Source organism: Salvelinus alpinus, chromosome 5, assembly GCF_045679555.1.
Source record: "Salvelinus alpinus chromosome 5, SLU_Salpinus.1, whole genome shotgun sequence".
Lineage (NCBI taxonomy): Eukaryota > Metazoa > Chordata > Actinopteri > Salmoniformes > Salmonidae > Salvelinus > Salvelinus alpinus.
In genome coordinates this window covers 101251669-101272639 of record NC_092090.1, presented here as the reverse complement: position 1 = coordinate 101272639, position 20971 = coordinate 101251669, and the positions used below count along the sequence as shown (strand labels likewise).

The window sequence follows — 20971 nt, the reverse complement described above, 5'->3', positions numbered from 1 at the left end:
CAGTAGTTCATTCCAGTCGCCTGGTGTCCCAGGTCTGAACTAGTATCTCCTTTAGAGGAAGAGGATGAAAACCAGGAGTGGAATATCCCTGGAATGGATCGTATAGGCTACTTCTTTGATCTCACATTCCTACAATACCAAGTGGACAAAGTCAGAAGAAATGCAGCAGAAATGTTCTGTCTTATCCAACAGTTACCAACCTCCCACCCCACCCCCCACCCCTCAACTCAGTGAAGCGAACCACTTCCTCTATTGTGCAATCCCAGTCGTCTATCTCAAAAAGATCATCTCTCCTGACCTCTTGACCTCCTGACATCCTTGGATGAAAATATAAACCACTCTGCGAAGACGCAAGGGCATCTGAAGACCTTAGAAGTGGATATTCGTGCATTTGTGTTGGCGTCATGAAAGCCACTGTTACATCACAACCATTCTGGGACTAGAATACAATATTATAATAATAATAATAATAGTAATAATAATAACAATAATAATAGCAATAATAACAATAACAAAAGTAATAACAATAATAATAGTAATAACAATAATAATAACAATAACAATAATAATAACAATAACAATAATAATACCACCAATAATAGTAGTAATAATAACAATGAAAATAAGAATAACAATCATAGTAATAATGATAATATTAATAATAATAGTATTAATAATAATAATAATAATAGTAATAGTAATAATAGTAATAATAATAGTAATTTAACAGGATCTCTATGATTTTGTTGAAGGTCTGTTTACATAACCCAGATCATTGGGTTTTGGCTCATGAATCAAATCAAATCCAATTTTATTTGATCATAACTTCCCATTTAGATGACATGTTTTGCATGTTGTAATTTATTTTTATTTTTATTTTTTTTCACCTTTATTTAACCAGGTAGGCTAGTTGAGAACAAGTTCTCATTTGCAACTGCGACCTGGCCAAGATAAAGCATAGCAGTGTGAACAGACAACACAGAGTTACACATGGAGTAAACAATAAACAAGTCAATAACATGGTAGAAAAAAAAGAGAATCTATATACAATGTGTGCAAAAGGCATGAGGTAGGCAATAAATCGAATAATTACAATTTAGCAGATTAACACTGGAGTGATAAATCATCAGATGATCATGTGCAAGAAGAGATACTGGTGTGCAAAAGAGCAGAAAAGTAAATAAATAAAAGCAGTATGGGGGGTGAGGTAGGTAAATTGGGTGGGTAGTTTACAGATGGACTATGTACAGCTGCAGCGATCGGTTAGCTGCTCGGATAGCAGATTTTTAAAGTTGTTGAGGGAGATAAAAGTCTCCAACTTCAGAGATTTTTGCAATTCGTTCCAGTCGCAGGCAGCAGAGAACTGGAAGGAAAGGCGTCCAAATGAGGTTTTGGCTTTAGGGATGATCAGTGAGATACACCTGCTGGAGCGCGTGCTGCGGTTGGGTGTAGCCATCGTGACCAGTGAACTGAGATAAGGCGGCACTTTACCTAGCATAGCCTTGTAGATGACCTGGAGCCAGTGGGTCTGACGACGAACATGTAGCGAGGGCCAGCCGACTAGGGCATACAGGTCGCAGTGGTGGGTCGTATAAGGTGCTTTAGTAACAAAACGAATGGCACTGTGATAAACTGCATCCAGTTTGCTGAGTAGAGTATTGGAAGCTATTTTGTAGATGACATCGCCGAAGTCGAGGATCGGTAGGATAGTCAGTTTTACTAGGGTAAGTTTGGCGGCGTGAGTGAAGGAGGCTTTGTTGCGGAATAGAAAGCCGATTCTTGCTTTGATTTTGGATTGGAGATGTTTGATATGAGTCTGGAAGGAGAGTTTGCAGTCTAGCCAGACACCTAGGTACTTATAGATGTCCACATATTCTAGGTCGGAACCGTCCAGGGTGGTGATGCTAGTCGGGCGTGCGGGTGCAGGCAGCGAACGGTTGAAAAGCATGCATTTGGTTTTACTAGCGTTTAAGAGCAGTTGGAGGCCACGGAAGGAGTGTTGTATGGCATTGAAGCTCGTTTGGAGGTTAGATAGCACAGTGTCCAAGGAAGGGCCGGAAGTATATAGAATGGTGTCGTCTGCGTAGAGGTGGATCAGGGAATCGCCCGCAGCAAGAGCAACATCATTGATGTATACAGAGAAAAGAGTCGGCCCGAGAATTGAACCCTGTGGTACCCCCATAGAGACTGCCAGAGGACCGGACAACATGCCCTCCGATTTGACACACTGAACTCTGTCTGCAAAGTAGTTGGTGAACCAGGCAAGGCAGTCATTAGAAAAACCGAGGCTACTGAGTCTGCCGATAAGAATATGGTGATTGACAGAGTCGAAAGCCTTGGCCAGGTCGATGAAGACGGCTGCACAGTAATGTCTTTTATCGATGGCGGTTATGATATCGTTTAGTACCTTGAGCGTGGCTGAGGTGCACCCGTGACCGGCTCGGAAACCGGATTGCACAGCGGAGAAGGTACGGTGGGATTCAGATGGGATGGTCAGTGATCTGTTTGTTGACTTGGCTTTCGAAGACCTTAGATAGGCAGGGCAGGATGGATATAGGTCTGTAACAGTTTGGGTCCAGGGTGTCTCCCCCTTTGAAGAGGGGGATGACCGCGGCAGCTTTCCAATCCTTGGGGATCTCAGATGATACGAAGGAGAGGTTGAACAGGCTGGTGATAGGGGGTGCGACAATGGCGGCGGACAGTTTCAGAAATAGGGGGTCCAGATTGTCAAGCCCAGCTGATTTGTATGGGTCCAGGTTTTCCAGCTCTTTCAGAACATCTGCTATCTGGATTTGGGTAAAGGAGAAGCTGGGGAGGCTTGGGCGAGTAGCAGCGGGGGGGGCGGGGCTGTTGGCCAAGGTTGGAGTCGCCAGGAGGAAGGCATGGCCAGCCATTGAGAAATGCTTGTTGAAGTCTTCGATTATCACGGATTTATCGGTGGTGACCGAGTTACCTAGCCTCAGTGCAGTGGGCAGCTGGGAGGAGGTGCTCTTGTTCTCCATGGACTTTACAGTATCCCAGAACTTTTTGGAATTAGAGCTACAGGATGCAAATTTCTGCTTGAAAAAGCTGGCCTTTGCTTTCCTGACTGACTGCGTGTATTGGTTCCTGACTTCCCTGAACAGTTGCATATCGCGGGGGCTCTTCGATGCTATTGCAGTTCGCCACAGGATGTTTTTGTGCTGGTCGAGGGCAGTCAGGTCTGGAGTGAACCAAGGGCTATATCTGTTCTTGGTTCTGCATTTTTTGAAAGGAGCATGCTTGTCTAATATGGTCAGGAAGTAACATTTAACGAATGACCAGGCATCCTCAACTGACGGGATGAGGTCAATATCCTTCCAGGGTACCCGGGCCAGGTCGATTAGAAAGGCCTGCTCGCAGAAGTGTTTTAGGGAGCGTTTGACAGTGATGAGGGGTGGTCGTTTGACCGCGGACCCGTGGCGGATACAGGCAATGAGGCAGTGATCGCTGAGATCTTGATTGAAGACAGCAGAGGTGTATTTGGAGGGCAGGTTGGTCAGGATAATGTCTATTAGGGTGCCCATGTTTACGGATTTAGGGTTGTACCTGGTGGGTTCCTTGATGATTTGTGTGAGATTGAGGGCATCAAGCTTGGATTGTAGGACTGCCGGGGTGTTAAGCATATCCCAGTTTAGGTCACCTAACAGAACAAACTCTGAAGCTAGATGGGGAGCGATCAATTCACAGATGGTGTCCAGGGCACAGCTGGGAGCTGAGGGGGGTCGGTAGCAGGCGGCAACAGTGAGAGACTTATTTCTGGAGAGATTAATTTTTAAAATTAGAAGTTCGAACTGTTTGGGCATAGACCTGGAAAGTATGACAGAACTTTGCAGGCTATCTCTGCAGTAGATTGCAACTCCTCCCCCTTTGGCAGTTCTATCTTGACGGAAAGTGTTATAGTTGGGTATGGAAATCTCAGAATTTTTGGTGGCCTTCCTAAGCCAGGATTCGGACACGGCAAGGACATCAGGGTTGGCAGAGTGTGCTAAAGCGGTGAGTAAGGTAAACTTAGGGAGGAGGCTTCTGATGTTGACATGCATGAGGCCAAGGCTTTTTCGATCACAGAAGTCAACAAATGAGGGTGACTGGGGACATGCAGGGCCTGGGTTTACCTCCACATCACCCGAGGAACAGAGGAGTAGTAGGATGAGGGTGCGGCTAAAGGCTATCAAAACTGGTCACCTAGAGCGTTGGGGACAAAGAATAAAAGGAGCAGATTTATGGGCGTGGTAGAATAGATTCTGGGCATAATGTGCAGACAGGGGTATGGTGGGGCGTGGGTACAGCGGGGGCAAGCCCAGGCACTGGGTGATGATAAGAGAGGTTGTATCTCTGGACATGCTGGTCTCAATGGGTGAGGTCACCGCATGTGTGGGGGGTGGGACCAAGGAGGTATCAGAGGTACGGAGAGTGGAACTACAGGGTCCATTGCAAACCAAAACAATGATAACTAGCCTGAACAACAGTATGCAAGGCATATTGATGTTTGAGAGAGACATACAATAAGGCATAAAGTGATTGCAGGTCTTGATTGGGAGAGCTAGCTAAAACAACAGGTAAGATAACAGCAGCAATAACAGGGTGCTAGTCTAACACAGCAACAACAGGTAAAAATGGCGACGACTAGGCAGAGAGGGTCGGATTAACTACACACAGATCCTGAGTTAAAGCACAGAGCCGACAGATAAAACATAAATAAACAGAATGGAGAATTAATGGACAGTCAAGCATGCATCAGCTATGTAGCCAAGTGATCATAGTGTCCAGGGGGCAGCCGTAGATGGAGCAGGGAGGCCTCCACTAAGCTAGCACGCGTCGTTTAAAGTTAGTAGCCCGGGGGGTGGTCTGCTCAGACGGAGGGGGTCTGCTCAGACGTGGTCGTGTCGACAGAGAATCCAAGCCAGATGGCGATGGCGAAAGAGAGGTTGTGAATTGTAGAATTGTGTTTGCTAACTGGTGCTAGCTTCGTGGCAGTGGCGCTAGCTGCGCTAGCCGCAAGCTAGCTGTGAGGATCAGAAGCAGTGGCTCAGGGATTACGGCAGGAATCCGGCGTTGTTGTCGAGAGACAGTCCGATGCTGGTAAATTGGTGAGTAATATCCAGGCTAATAACAGGGCTGGTGTCTGTGCAGAAGGTAAAAGCTACTAGCAGCGGCAAAAAAATGGCTAAATTAGCTTGTAGCTGGTATTGTAGCCCAAGAATTCGCTGGTAGACCTCTTCAGCTAGCCGGCAGATGGGCCTAGCTCGAGGCTGGCTCAAGGCTAACTGGTGCTTGCTTCGGGACAGAGGTGTTAGCCAGTAGTAGCCACTCGGTTGCAGCTAGCTAGCTGTGATGATACGGTGTAATTGTCCAGAGCTTGCGTCAGGAATCCGGTGATGTGGTAGAGAAAAAGCAGTCCTATATGCTCTGGGTTGATATCGCGCTTGCAGACTGGCAGGTATTGGCCCGGTATTGAAGCTGGCTGTGTCCGAGTTGAGGGTGAAGACCGCAGCAGTGGCTAACTGACTACTAGCTAGTAGCTAGTTATCTGGCTAGCTTCTGATTGGGGTTACGGTTCTAAAGTATAAAAAAATAGCAGGTCCGTACCACATTGGGTGAGGCGGAATGTAGGAATGTATATTCAGTTCCTAGATGGAAAGTGAAATTAAAATATATACGAAATGTATACGAAAAATACGAAGACTATTTACACGGGACAGGACAAAACAAAGACTCGTCCGACTGCTACGCCATCTTGGTAATGAAGAATGGAGACCCTTTCATCATGTCCTTCATCAGTTCTGAGGAGGCCTGTGTCTGTGTGGCTTTGGGGAGTGGTGACTAAACTCTCCAGGAAGTGTTTGATTTCCAGGCAGATTTCCCCCCTCACTGACACAGAACATTTAGCACCAAAACCATTTAGCAAACGCCCCGATGACAGTCCTTGTTTTCGTCTGAGACGGCGTTGAGAGGGGGAGGAACATTACGGTGTTCTTCTGACGTCAATCCTCACTTTGTCTCGGTGTGTGTGATTGAAGGAAATTTGGGATGTACACAAAGACCACACGTCCTTCGCCAGTTCTGAGGAGGCCTGCGTCTGCGTGGCTTTGGGGAGTGGTGACCAAACTCTCCAGGAAGTGTCTGATTTCCAGGCAGATGATGGTGATCCTGATATAAATCCAAACCGTTCAGGGTAGAAGGATGAGTACGTTCCCCTGTTGAAGAGTTGAACGACTGTGTTCATTGAGTTCTGATGCTTTCCAGACCAAGAAGTGTACTTGCCATTTCAGTCAAAACAAAAAACATCTACTCAGATACACACGGCCAAACACACACACACACACACACACACACACACACACACACACACACACACACACACACACACACACACACACACACACACACACACACACACACACACACACACACACACACACACACACACACACACACACACACACACACACTTCTGTCACCCCACGAGTCAGAAGACAAAAGCCTCAGATAACAACATTGATGTATACACTGACTCGGTGAACGAGTTTATCAGGAAGTGTATAGGAGATGTTGTACCCACTGTGACTATTAAAACCTTCCCTAACCAGAAACTGTGGATTGATGGCAGCATTCGCTCAAAACTGAAAGCACGTACCACTGCATTTTAGCTAAAAACGAATGTATCTAGCTAGCTACTGTTGCTAAGATACGAGAGAGTGGCTAGATTTCAGTTTTGCGTCACAGTTCGGTACATAGAACAGATAGATCTCCAATGAGTACATGCTGTATTTTTCACTTTGAATGAGACTTTATGATCTGTAATCCTAATTCTGTCCATTTTCTTCTGTTTCTCTTTCAACAATAATGAAATATTAGCCTGTTAGCCCCCATGTAATTAGCTTTCCTTCATTGTACATGGGTACTTCCGGTTTGGAGCGTGCAGTCGCAATTCCGCTTCGCTCCACAGGTAGTTTTACCATTTTTATTTTCATTACAGTACAACGGTTTGATTTGTTTGATCTTAGCTAGCTACATAGCCGTCTTTGTATCAAAGATAATTGTGTAGTTATTGTGTAGTTATTGAGGTTCGCTAGCCAGCTATTTTCGTCCGAACGTAACGTAACGTAGTCAACACTGCTAGCTAGCTAGCCAGCTAGCCACCGAATAGCAGCATAGCAGCATAGCAGCACTGGAGAAACGATTGCATTACAACGGAACGACTTGATTAGTGTAGTGTTAGCTGGCTACATAGTTGTCTTTGCTATCTTTGTATCTAAGATAATTGTGTAGCTTAGAGTTGGTTAGAGTAATTATTCGGTTAACTAGCCAGCTATTTTCGTCCGCCGGGCTGCGCTGCCGTCTCCTACCTAGTCAACACTGCTAGCTAACACTGCTAGCTAGCCAACTTCTACCGAATAGCAGCACTGTAGAAACTCACATTACACATTGTAGCTAGCTACATAGTTGTCTTTGCTGTCCTTGTATCCAAGATAATTGTTTAGTTTTGAGAAATTGTCGAGGTTACCTAGCCAGTTAGAGGTTACCTAGCCAGCTACACGTTCAAACAAAGTCAACAACGCAGCCACTGCTAGCCAGCCTACTTCACCGCCAGCAGTACTATATCATTTTAGTCAATAAGATTTTATTTTATTTTTGCAACGTAAGCTTAACTTCCTGAACATTCGAGACGTGTAGTCCACTTGTCATTCTAATCTCCTTTGCATTAGCGTAGCCTCTTCTGTAGCCTGTCAACTATGTGTCTGTCTATCCCTCTTCTCTCCTCTCTGCACAGACCATACAAACGCTTCACACCGAGTGGCCGCTGCCATTCTAACCTGGTGGTTCCAGCGCGCACGACCCACGTGGAGTTCCAGGTCTCCGGCAGCCTTTGGAACTGCCGATCTGCGGCCAACAAGGCAGAGTTCATCTCAGCCTATGCGTCCCTCCAGTCCCTCGACTTCTTGGCACTGACGGAAACATGGATTACCACTGACAACACTGCTACTCCTACTGCTCTCGCCTCGTCTGCCCACGTGTTCTCGCACACCCCGAGAGCTTCTGGTCAGCGGGGCGGTGGCACTGGGATCCTCATCTCTCCCAAGTGGACATTCTCTCTTTCTCCCCTGACCCATCTGTCTATCGCCTCCTTTGAATTCCATGCTGTCACAGTTACCAGCCCTTTCAAGCTTAACATCCTTATCATTTATCGCCCTCCAGGTTCCCTTGGAGAGTTCATCAATGAGCTTGACGCCCTGATAAGTTCCTTTCCTGAGGATGGCTCACCTCTCACAGTTCTGGGTGACTTTAACCTCCCCACGTCTACCTTTGACTCATTCCTCTCTGCCTCCTTCTTTCCACTCCTCTCCTCTTTTGACCTCACCCTCTCACCTTCCCCCCCTACTCACAAGGCAGGCAATACGCTTGACCTCATCTTTACTAGATGCTGTTCTTCCACTAATCTCACTGCAACTCCCCTCCAAGTCTCCGACCACTACCTTGTATCCTTTTCCCTCTCGCTCTCATCTAACACTTCCCACACTGCCCCTACTCGGATGGTATCGCGCCGTCCCAACCTTCGCTCTCTCTCCCCCGCTACTCTCTCCTCTTCCATCCTATCATCTCTTCCCTCTGCTCAAACCTTCTCCAACCTATCTCCTGATTCTGCCTCCTCAACCCTCCTCTCCTCCCTTTCTGCATCCTTTGACTCTCTATGTCCCCTATCCTCCAGGCCGGCTCGGTCCTCCCCTCCTGCTCCGTGGCTCGACGACTCACTGCGAGCTCACAGAACAGGGCTCCGGGCAGCCGAGCGGAAATGGAGGAAAACTCGCCTCCCTGCGGACCTGGCATCCTTTCACTCCCTCCTCTCTACATTCTCCTCTTCTGTCTCTGCTGCTAAAGCCACTTTCTACCACTCTAAATTCCAAGCATCTGCCTCTAACCCTAGGAAGCTCTTTGCCACCTTCTCCTCCCTCCTGAATCCTCCTCCCCCTCCTCCCCCCTCCTCCCTCTCTGCGGATGACTTCGTCAACCATTTTGAAAAGAAGGTCGACGACATCCGATCCTCGTTTGCTAAGTCAAACGACACCGCTGGTTCTGCTCACACTGCCCTACCCTGTGCTTTGACCTCTTTCTCCCCTCTCTCTCCAGATGAAATCTCGCGTCTTGTGACGGCCGGCCGCCCAACAACCTGCCCGCTTGACCCTATCCCCTCCTCTCTTCTCCAGAACATTTCCGGAGACCTTCTCCCTTACCTCACCTCGCTCATCAACTCATCCTTGACCGCTGGCTACGTCCCTTCCGTCTTCAAGAGAGCGAGAGTTGCACCCCTTCTGAAAAAACCTACACTCGATCCCTCCGATGTCAACAACTACAGACCAGTATCCCTTCTTTCTTTTCTCTCCAAAACTCTTGAACGTGCCGTCCTTGGCCAGCTCTCCTGCTATCTCTCTCAGAATGACCTTCTTGATCCAAATCAGTCAGGTTTCAAGACTAGTCATTCAACTGAGACAGCTCTTCTCTGTGTCACGGAGGCGCTCCGCACTGCTAAAGCTAACTCTCTCTCCTCTGCTCTCATCCTTCTAGACCTATCGGCTGCCTTTGATACTGTGAACCATCAGATCCTCCTCTCCACCCTCTCCGAGCTGGGCATCTCCGGCGCGGCCCACGCTTGGATTGCGTCCTACCTGACAGGTCGCTCCTACCAGGTGGCGTGGCGAGAATCTGTCTCCGCACCACGTGCTCTCACCACTGGTGTCCCCCAGGGCTCTGTTCTAGGCCCTCTCCTATTCTCGCTATACACCAAGTCACTTGGCTCTGTCATATCCTCACATGGCCTCTCCTATCATTGCTATGCAGACGACACACAATTAATCTTCTCCTTTCCCCCCTCTGATAACCAGGTGGCGAATCGCATCTCTGCATGTCTGGCAGACATATCAGTGTGGATGACGGATCACCACCTCAAGCTGAACCTCGGCAAGACGGAGCTGCTCTTCCTCCCGGGGAAGGACTGCCCGTTCCATGATCTCGCCATCACGGTTGACAACTCCATTGTGTCCTCCTCCCAGAGCGCTAAGAACCTTGGCGTGATCCTGGACAACACCCTGTCGTTCTCAACTCACATCAAGGCGGTGACCCGTTCCTGTAGGTTCATGCTCTACAACATTCGCAGAGTACGACCCTGCCTCACACAGGAAGCGGCGCAGGTCCTAATCCAGGCACTTGTCATCTCCCGTCTGGATTACTGCAACTCGCTGCTGGCTGGGCTCCCTGCCTGTGCCATTAAACCCCTACAACTCATCCAGAACGCCGCAGCCCGTCTGGTGTTCAACCTTCCCAAGTTCTCTCACGTCACCCCGCTCCTCCGCTCTCTCCACTGGCTTCCAGTTGAAGCTCGCATCCGCTACAAGACCATGGTGCTTGCCTACGGAGCTGTGAGGGGAACGGCACCTCCGTACCTTCAGGCTCTGATCAGGCCCTACACCCAAACAAGGGCACTGCGTTCATCCACCTCTGGCCTGCTCGCCTCCCTACCTCTGAGGAAGTACAGTTCCCGCTCAGCCCAGTCAAAACTGTTCGCTGCTCTGGCACCCCAATGGTGGAACAAACTCCCTCACGACGCCAGGTCAGCGGAGTCAATCACCACCTTCCGGAGACACCTGAAACCCCACCTCTTTAAGGAATACCTAGGATAGGATAAAGTAACCCTCCTAACCCCCCCCTCCCCCTTAAAAGAGTTAGATGCACTATTGTAAAGTGGTTGTTCCACTGGATATCATAAGGTGAATGCACCAATTTGTAAGTCGCTCTGGAAAAGAGCGTCTGCTAAATGACTTAAATGTAAATGTAAATGTAATTGTAAAAGACATCAGACAAAATATTACTTTTACTTTACATCAGCAATTTTTTCGGATTTTCAAACAGAAAGCACTTCTGATATGTAATCAACTTCGTGGAATTGCTTAAATGTCTTCTTGGAGAATCTCTATGGGAGAATGCAACATTTTTATCCAACCTTCCAACAAGAAAACTAGGGAGCGGATTGTGGCGCCATCTGCTGGCCATTTAGGGAATTGAGTAATATAGAGTATTCACAGAGAAATGAGGAGGGGAAAACCTCACTTTAACATGGCATTGCTGGCTTAAAACCTACTATAGACGCGACGATCGTACAATGCACCACATACAGTGAATATTTCTGATGATTACAATTCAGTGGAGGCTGCTGAGGGGAGGACAGTTCATAGTAATGTCTGGAATGGAGTTAAGGGAATGGAATCAGAACACAGAGTGTCAGAGTGTTTGATGCCGTTCCGTTTACTCCATTCCAGCCATTATTATGAGCCGTCTTCCCCTCAGCAGGCTCCTGTGTTAAATTTCAAATGTTGTATGATGATAGATGTGTTTTTTTATGACACTCAAGCATCTTTGGGCCCTTAAAAAGTGCAATAGAAAACCCATGTAGTGTTATTATCTTTGTTCATACCGTGAGCTTTGCATATGAACTGAACAAAAAAAATGCAGAACCAAGAACAGATATAGCCCTTGGTTCACTCCAGACCTGACTGCCCTCGACCAGCACAAAAACATCCTGTGGCGAACTGCAATAGCATCGAAGAGCCCCCGCGATATGCAACTGTTCAGGGAAGTCAGGAACCAATACACGCAGTCAGTCAGGAAAGCAAAGGCCAGCTTTTTCAAGCAGAAATTTGCATCCTGTAGCTCTAACTCCAAAAAGTTCTGGGATACTGTAAAGTCCATGGAGAACAAGAGCACCTCCTCCCAGCTGCCCACTGCACTGAGGCTAGGTAACACGGTCACCACCGATAAATCCGTGATAATCGAAGACTTCAACAAGCATTTCTCAATGGCTGGCCATGCCTTCCTCCTGGCGACTCCAACCTTGGCCAACAGCCCCGCCCCCCCCGCTGCTACTCGCCCAAGCCTCCCCAGCTTCTCCTTTACCCAAATCCAGATAGCAGATGTTCTGAAAGAGCTGGAAAACCTGGACCCATACAAATCAGCTGGGCTTGACAATCTGGACCCCCTATTTCTGAAACTGTCCGCCGCCATTGTCGCACCCCCTATCACCAGCCTGTTCAACCTCTCCTTCGTATCATCTGAGATCCCCAAGGATTGGAAAGCTGCCGCGGTCATCCCCCTCTTCAAAGGGGGAGACACCCTGGACCCAAACTGTTACAGACCTATATCCATCCTGCCCTGCCTATCTAAGGTCTTCGAAAGCCAAGTCAACAAACAGATCACTGACCATCCCATCTCAATCCCACCGTACCTTCTCCGCTGTGCAATCCGGTTTCCGAGCCGGTCATGGGTGCACCTCAGCCACGCTCAAGGTACTAAACGATATCATAACCGCCATCGATAAAAGACATTACTGTGCAGCCGTCTTCATCGACCTGGCCAAGGCTTTCGACTCTGTCAATCACCATATTCTTATCGGCAGACTCAGTAGCCTCGGTTTTTCTAATGACTGCCTTGCCTGGTTCACCAACTACTTTGCAGACAGAGTTCAGTGTGTCAAATCGGAGGGCATGTTGTCCGGTCCTCTGGCAGTCTCTATGGGGGTACCACAGGGTTCAATTCTCGGGCCGACTCTTTTCTCTGTATACATCAATGATGTTGCTCTTGCTGCGGGCGATTCCCTGATCCACCTCTACGCAGACGACACCATTCTATATACTTCCGGCCCTTCCTTGGACACTGTGCTATCTAACCTCCAAACGAGCTTCAATGCCATACAACACTCCTTCCGTGGCCTCCAACTGCTCTTAAACGCTAGTAAAACCAAATGCATGCTTTTCAACCGTTCGCTGCCTGCACCCGCACGCCCGACTAGCATCACCACCCTGGACGGTTCCGACCTAGAATATGTGGACATCTATAAGTACCTAGGTGTCTGGCTAGACTGCAAACTCTCCTTCCAGACTCATATCAAACATCTCCAATCCAAAATCAAAGCAAGAATCGGCTTTCTATTCCGCAACAAAGCCTCCTTCACTCACGCCGCCAAACTTACCCTAGTAAAACTGACTATCCTACCGATCCTCGACTTCGGCGATGTCATCTACAAAATAGCTTCCAATACTCTACTCAGCAAACTGGATGCAGTTTATCACAGTGCCATTCGTTTTGTTACTAAAGCACCTTATACGACCCACCACTGCGACCTGTATGCCCTAGTCGGCTGGCCCTCGCTACATGTTCGTCGTCAGACCCACTGGCTCCAGGTCATCTACAAGGCTATGCTAGGTAAAGTGCCGCCTTATCTCAGTTCACTGGTCACGATGGCTACACCCACCCGCAACACGCGCTCCAGCAGGTGTATCTCACTGATCATCCCTAAAGCCAAAACCTCATTTGGACGCCTTTCCTTCCAGTTCTCTGCTGCCTGCGACTGGAACGAATTGCAAAAATCTCTGAAGTTGGAGACTTTTATCTCCCTCAACAACTTTAAAAATCTGCTATCCGAGCAGCTAACCGATCGCTGCAGCTGTACATAGTCCATCTGTAAACTACCCACCCAATTTACCTACCTCACCCCCCATACTGCTTTTATTTATTTACTTTTCTGCTCTTTTGCACACCAGTATCTCTTCTTGCACATGATCATCTGATGATTTATCACTCCAGTGTTAATCTGCTAAATTGTAATTATTCGATTTATTGCCTACCTCATGCCTTTTGCACACATTGTATATAGATTCTCTTTTTTTTCTACCATGTTTTGACTTGTTTATTGTTTACTCCATGTGTAACTCTGTGTTGTCTGTTCACACTGCTATGCTTTATCTTGGCCAGGTCGCAGTTGCAAATGAGAACTTGTTCTCAACTAGCCTACCTGGTTAAATAAAGGTGAAATTAAAAAAAAAGTAAAAAAATTTCACACAGCCAGATCAGACACAGCTAGGTGAGCGTGGCTAGCTTTACTGACGGGGAGAACAATAGCAAGAGAAGAAAGAAATCCCAAATAATCAATTAGGATTTGAGTACTCTTTGTGATGAAATGAATCCACAAAGCCCCAACAGCTCATTGGAGTTAAGCCTCAAGCAGTGATGTCATGTGCCCGTGCTTCCTCTGGCTGTGGATGGAACACTGGGACTGCATCCCAAATAGCCCCCCCCATTCCCTTAATAGTGCACTACTATCATGTGCCCGTGCTTCCTCTGGCTGTGGATGGAACACTGGGACTGCATCCCAAATAGCCCCCCCCATTCCCTTAATAGTGCACTACTATCATGTGCCCGTGCTTCCTCTGGCTGTGGATGGAACACTGGGACTGTATCCCAAATAGCCCCCCCATCCCCTTAATAGTGCACTACTATCATGTGCCCGTGACCTCTCCTCTGGCTCTCGCTCCGGGGGCTGCGTCCCAAATGGTATCCTATTCTCTTGTATAGTGCACTATACAGGAAATATGGTGCCATCTGGGACTCATGTCATGCCTCCTCCCCTCTAACACTCTGGCGGTCCCTACAAGAGAGAGCAGAAAGAGCAGCTAGCCTATAGTTGGTCTGGCATATGTTATTAACATAATCCCCGGGTATGTGACTTCACACATAAGGACACACTGACTGAAATCCAGGCAGATTTCACTTCTGTTGTAAAGAATGGGACACGCGTGACCTCCTATGACTTGTCGTTAGGATAATGAACAACAAGAAAAAAAACAGGGGACTTCTATCCTCTCCTTCAATTGCATCTTTCAGTTTGTCAGTAAAAGCGGTGTCAGAGGAAGGTCCAGAAAATCGTCAAAGACTCCAGCCACCCCAGTCATAGACTGCTCTCTCTGCTACCGCATGGCAAGCGGTACCGGAGCGCCAAGTCTAGGTCCAAAAGGCTCCTTAACAGCTTCTACCCCCAAGCCATAAGACTGCTGAACAATTAATCAAATGGCCACCCAGACTATTTGCATTGCCCCCCCCCCCCTCTTGCTACTCACTGTTTACTATCTATGCACAGTCACTTTACCCCTACCTACATGTACAGATTACCTCTACTAACCTGTCCCCCCGCACATTGACTCTGTACCAGTACCCTTGTATATACCCTCCGCACATTGACCCGGTACCAGTACCCCTGTATATAGCCTCCACATTGACCCGGTACCAGTACCCCCCTGTATATAGCCTCCACATTGACCCGGTACCAGTACCCCCCTGTATATAGCCTCCACATTGACCCGGTACCAGTACCCCCCTGTATATAGCCTCCACATTGACCCGGTACCAGTACCCCTGTATATAGCCTCCACATTGACCCGGTACCAGTACCCCCCTGTATATAGCCTCCGCACATTGACCCGGTACCAGTACCCCTGTATATAGCCTCCACATTGACCCGGTACCAGTACCCCCCTGTATATAGCCTCCACATTGACCCGGTACCAGTACCCCCCTGTATATAGCCTCCACATTGACCCGGTACCAGTACCCCCCTGTATATACCCTCCGCACATTGACCCGGTACCAGTACCCCTGTATATAGCCTCCACATTGACCCGGTACCAGTACCCCTGTATATAGCCTCCACATTGACCCGGTACCAGTACCCCCCTGTATATAGCCTCCACATTGACCCGGTACCAGTACCCCCCTGTATATAGCCTCCACATTGACCCGGTACCAGTACCCCCCTGTATATAGCCTCCACATTGACCCGGTACCAGTACCCCCCTGTATATACCCTCCGCACATTGACCCGGTACCAGTACCCCTGTATATAGCCTCCACATTGACCCGGTACCAGTACCCCTGTATATAGCCTCCACATTGACCCGGTACCAGTACCCCCCTGTATATAGCCTCCACATTGACCCGGTACCAGTACCCCTGTATATAGCCTCCACATTGACCCGGTACCAGTACCCCCTGTATATAGCCCCTCCACATTGACCCGGTACCAGTACCCCCTGTATATAGCCTCCACATTGACCCGGTACCAGTACCCCCCTGTATATAGCCCCTCCACATTGACCCGGTACCAGTACCCCCTGTATATAGCCCCTCCACATTGACCCGGTACCAGTACCCCCCTGTATATAGCCCCTCCACATTGACCCGGTACCAGTACCCCCTGTATATAGCCCCTCCACATTGACCCGGTACCAGTACCCCCTGTATATAGCCCCTCCACATTGACCCGGTACCAGTACCCCCCTGTATATAGCCCCTCCACATTGACCCGGTACCAGTACCCCCTGTATATAGCCCCTCCACATTGACCCGGTACCAGTACCCCCCTGTATATAGCCTCCACATTGACCCGGTACCAGTACCCCCCTGTATATAGCCCCTCCACATTGACCCGGTACCAGTACCCCTGTATATAGCCCCTCCACATTGACCCGGTACCAGTACCCCCCTGTATATAGCCCCTCCACATTGACCCGGTGCCAGTACCCCCTGTATATAGCCCCTCCACATTGACCCGGTACCAGCACCCCCCTGTATATAGCCTCCACATTGACCCGGTACCAGTACCCCCCTGTATATAGCCCCTCCACATTGACCCGGTACCAGTACCCCCTGTATATAGCCTCTACATTGACCCGGTACCAGTACCCCCCTGTATATAGCCTCCACATTGACCCGGTACCAGTACCCCCTGTATATAGCCTCCACATTGACCCGGTACCAGTACCCCCTGTATATAGCCTCCACATTGACCCGGTACCAGTACCCCCTGTATATAGCCTCCACATTGACCCGGTACCAGTACCCCCCTGTATATAGCCTCCACATTGACCCGGTACCAGTACCCCCCTGTATATAGCCCCTCCACATTGACCCGGTACCAGTACCCCTGTATATAGCCCCTCCACATTGACCCGGTACCAGTACCCCCCTGTATATAGCCCCTCCACATTGACCCGGTACCAGTACCCCCTGTATATAGCCTCCACATTGACCCGGTACCAGTACCCCCCTGTATATAGCCCCTCCACATTGACCCGGTACCAGTACCCCCTGTATATAGCCTCCACATTGACCCGGTACCAGTACCCCCCTGTATATAGCCTCCACATTGACCCGGTACCAGTACCCCCTGTATATAGCCTCCACATTGACCCGGTACCAGTACCCCCTGTATATAGCCTCCACATTGACCCGGTACCAGTACCCCCCTGTATATAGCCTCCACATTGACCCGGTACCAGTACCCCCTGTATATAGCCCCTCCACATTGACCCGGTACCAGTACCCCCTGTATATAGCCTCGTAATTAATTTTATTGTTACCTTTTTTACTTTAGTTGAGGCGGTTGGATGGGGACTGAGGGGGAATGAGTTGGAAGGGAGACTTTTGTGTTTATTTTCCTTGCATACCAAATATTACTAAACTGTTGATATTGTTCCTTATCTTTGGATGCATTTCTCTGATTGGTCTTTTGTTCTTTCAAGAGAGAGCACACAGGTACAAGAAAATATGAAATTAAAATACGATAATTGAATATATCTGAATTAATGTGACTTTGAGTGTTGTACCTGTAACCACGGGCCGATGGGAAGGAAGTCCGCCGTTTTATCACAGCCAATCAGAAAGTACCGTGTTTAACCACAGCCAATCAGATTGAAGTTAAGGAGGAAATGACTCACCCTTTTGTTGTCATATATTGGCTTCTCATTGGTCAATGTCCCAAAGATTGTGGGCTGAAAGGGAGAAGAAAAAAAAATCTGACTACATTCAATTGAATGGACCAAATATCAATTACCTGTGTTTCAATTGATTCACATATGCATATCACATACAGTAGCCATAATCATGACTACTGTTTTATCAACAACCTGAAAATCTAATCAAAAGGAGGACTAAGGCACTTTTTTCTATAGTTAAAAAGGCCTTTATTACTACTTTAGACCAGGGCCTATAGGGAATAGGGTGCACTACTTTAGACCAGGACCTATAGGGAATAGGGTGCACTACTTTAGACCAGGACCTATAGGGAATAGGGTGCACTACTTTAGACCAGGACCTATAGGGAATAGGGTGCACTACTTTAGACCAGGGCCTATAGGGAATAGGGTGCACTACTTTAGACCAGGACCTATAGAGAATAGGGTGCACTACTTGAGACCAGGACCTATAGGGAGGAAGCAGGATGTAGGGGGTGGATTGGTCAGATTTTACTAGCCTCTGGGAGGGAAGCAGGATGTAGGGGGAGGATTGGTCAGATGTTACTACTATCTGGGAGGGAAGCAGGATGTAGGGGGTGGATTGGTCAGGTTTTACTAGCCTCTGGGAGGGAAGCAGGATGTAGGGGGTGGATTGGTCAGGTTTTACTAGCCTCTGGGAGGGAAGCAGGATGTAGGGGGTGGATTGGTCAGATTTTACTAGCCTCTGGGAGGGAAGCAGGATGTAGGGTGTGGATTGGTCAGATGTTACTAGCCTCTGGGAGGGAAGCAGGATGTAGGGGGTGGATTGGTCAGATGTTACTAGCCTCTGGGAGGGAAGCAGGATGTAGGGGGTGGATTGGTCAGATGTTACTAGCCTCTGGGAGGGAAGCAGGATGTAGGGGGTGGATTGGTCAGATGTTACTAGCCTCTGGGAGGGAAGCAGGATGTAGGGGGTGGATTGGTCAGATTTTACTAGCCTATGGGAGGGAAGCAGGATGTAGGGGGTGGATTGGTAAGATTTTACTAGCCTATGGGAGGGAAGCAGGATGTAGGGGGTGGATTGGTCAGATGTTACTAGCCTCTGGGAGGGAAGCAGGATGTAGGGGGTGGATTGGTCAGATGTTACTAGCCTCTGGGAGGGAAGCAGGATGTAGGGGGTGGATTGGTCAGATGTTACTAGCCTCTGGGAGGGAAGCAGGATGTAGGGGGTGGATTGATATTGTGGCGTCCATATTGTTCCTGAAACGTACCAATTGGTCCCCTATTCCCTTTATAGTCCATTACTTTTGACCACATAACGTCCAACTATAGGGCCCATAGGGCTCTGGTCTAAAGTAGTGCACTATATAGGGAACAGGGTGCCATAGGGCTCTAGTCAAAAGTAGTGCACTATTAGGGAATAGGGTGCCATTTGGGGCAAAACAATTGTCCCTCTTCTCTCACTTCTAGTCTGTATATTCTCATCTCTATTCTCTCAACTCTCCACTTTAGCCTGTAGCCTGTATGAGCCCTTAGGGAATGGACAGTGGTTCCTCAGAGAGGGCAGTGGTCTGTACTGGTCTGGAGCTCATGACCCCCCTTAAAGCAGTGTTTCTCACCCAGGGGTATGTATTGTGTACGTCTCTCCACAGGGGGTACTTGAGAAGATTTGTGAGTCCAGAGGCCTAATGATAAGTTGCACGTGAAGGGGTAGGCTACATGGGAACCACTGTCCAATAGCGGTAACATCTCTGACCTTGCCAGTTAACGGCCAGGGAGCAGACAACCAGTCCAGTGCCTCAGGCGAAGTACCTAGTCTCTCCCATTTCAGACTTATTAGTAATGAATACGCTGAGACGAGGCCAAGTCCTATAAAACATTTATCGGGCTGTACTGGATGTGAACAGGACTCAGCAGAAAGGGATGTGTTCCCTTTGGCCCTTGGGTAAAAGTAAGGCACTAGATCGGAAAAATGGGTAACATTTGGTACGTAACCTGGGTCTTTCGAAATGACGCTAAACGGTCATCAGACCGAAGATCTAACGTAGACTGGACCAATACTAATACACATTTAGACTGTGTCCCTTGTGTTCACTAACCAGAACACACTGCACTTATATCAATCGCTTCTACTTTCCTAAGACGTGGGCATGTTTCTGAAACAATCCCCTATATAGTTCATTACCAAATAATGCTCTGGTCAGAAGTAGTGAATAGGGTGCCTTTTCAGACTCACACTTGTCTATGTTTCAACCCAGAGACCGACCCACACATGACATAGTTGGGTTGACTGCTGGAGCCGGTAGCTACGAGTCCAAGATAAGAGGATTGCTTTCTGATTTATACCTCCGAGTGTCGTGTTACTGCGTGAGCCTCGGATACCTTTTAAAGACCGTCGTGAGTGTTCTAGAACACTCTGTTTCATTGGCGTGAGTGAACACGGGAGAGAGTCTAGAACACTCTGTTCCATTGGCGTGAGTGAACACGGGAGAGAGTCTAGAACACTCTGTTACATTGGCGTGAGTGAACACGGCAGAGAGTCTAGAACACTCTGTTCCATTGGCGTGAGTGAACACGGCAGAGAGTCTAGAACACTCTGTTCCATTGGCGTGAGTGAACACGGCAGAGAGTCTAGAACACGCCAATGGAACAGAGAACACACCCAGGGAGGACGACAGATGGTCATTACCTTGGTTACAGTTGCTACAGAAACCGCTGCAGCACAGTGAATGCCCCTGTGACCTCTCTCGGTGTGCCTTGTGGTTGTTGACAAACAAAAACGGCAACCTCTGCCCTTTCACCTTTTGTTCTCCCTGACCTTAAGTAATTCGGGTTATTAGCCCTGAGGGTTAAAACATTGTCTTTTTTTGTTGTTGGTCAAATGTCAATAAAGGTTTTAGTGTTTATTTAAAAAAAAGCACAAACTCATTCCATTTGGTGAGAGGACCTCATTGTCTTTCCTCAGACGTGCGTCCTGAGGACGCTGGCCACCGCGAGGAGACCTAAGAACAACTCTACAAACCCATGATGGAATGGTACAATAGCATTGAATACCTTATGATTCCCAGCCTCTCTACAACATCAACATGCCGTGACACCAAATTCAAACATCAGAACCACAAAAAGGGATTGCAAGGTTGTGTCAAATCAAAGGCGTTGGGAGGAAGGAAATTGAATGATAAACTGTCATATCTAAACAGATACTGTTATCGACGTTGTCGTTTTTCTTCGTCCTAAATGGCACCCTATTCCCTTTATAGTGCACAACTATAGGGCTCTGGTCAAAAGTAGTGTACTATATAGGGAACAGGGCTCTGGTCAAAAGTGGTGCCCTATATAGGGAATAGGGTTCCATAGGG

At 48.2% G+C, this 20971-nt stretch overlaps 1 protein-coding gene across 3 annotated transcripts in view; it reads right to left on the bottom strand.

The window, feature by feature from the left end:
* The window catches only part of LOC139577352 (ras-GEF domain-containing family member 1B-A-like), a 160085-nt gene that overhangs the window by 84955 nt on the left and 54159 nt on the right, over positions 1 to 20971 (bottom strand). For 2 of the 3 annotated variants that reach the window (XM_071404404.1, XM_071404406.1), the window contains one exon: positions 17616 to 17669. The exons of the other annotated variant lie outside the window; for it this stretch is intronic. In XM_071404404.1, coding sequence (XP_071260505.1) covers positions 17616 to 17669 — 54 coding nt within the window. The remainder of the gene's footprint in view (positions 1 to 17615; positions 17670 to 20971) is intronic. 3 annotated transcript variants of the gene reach the window in all.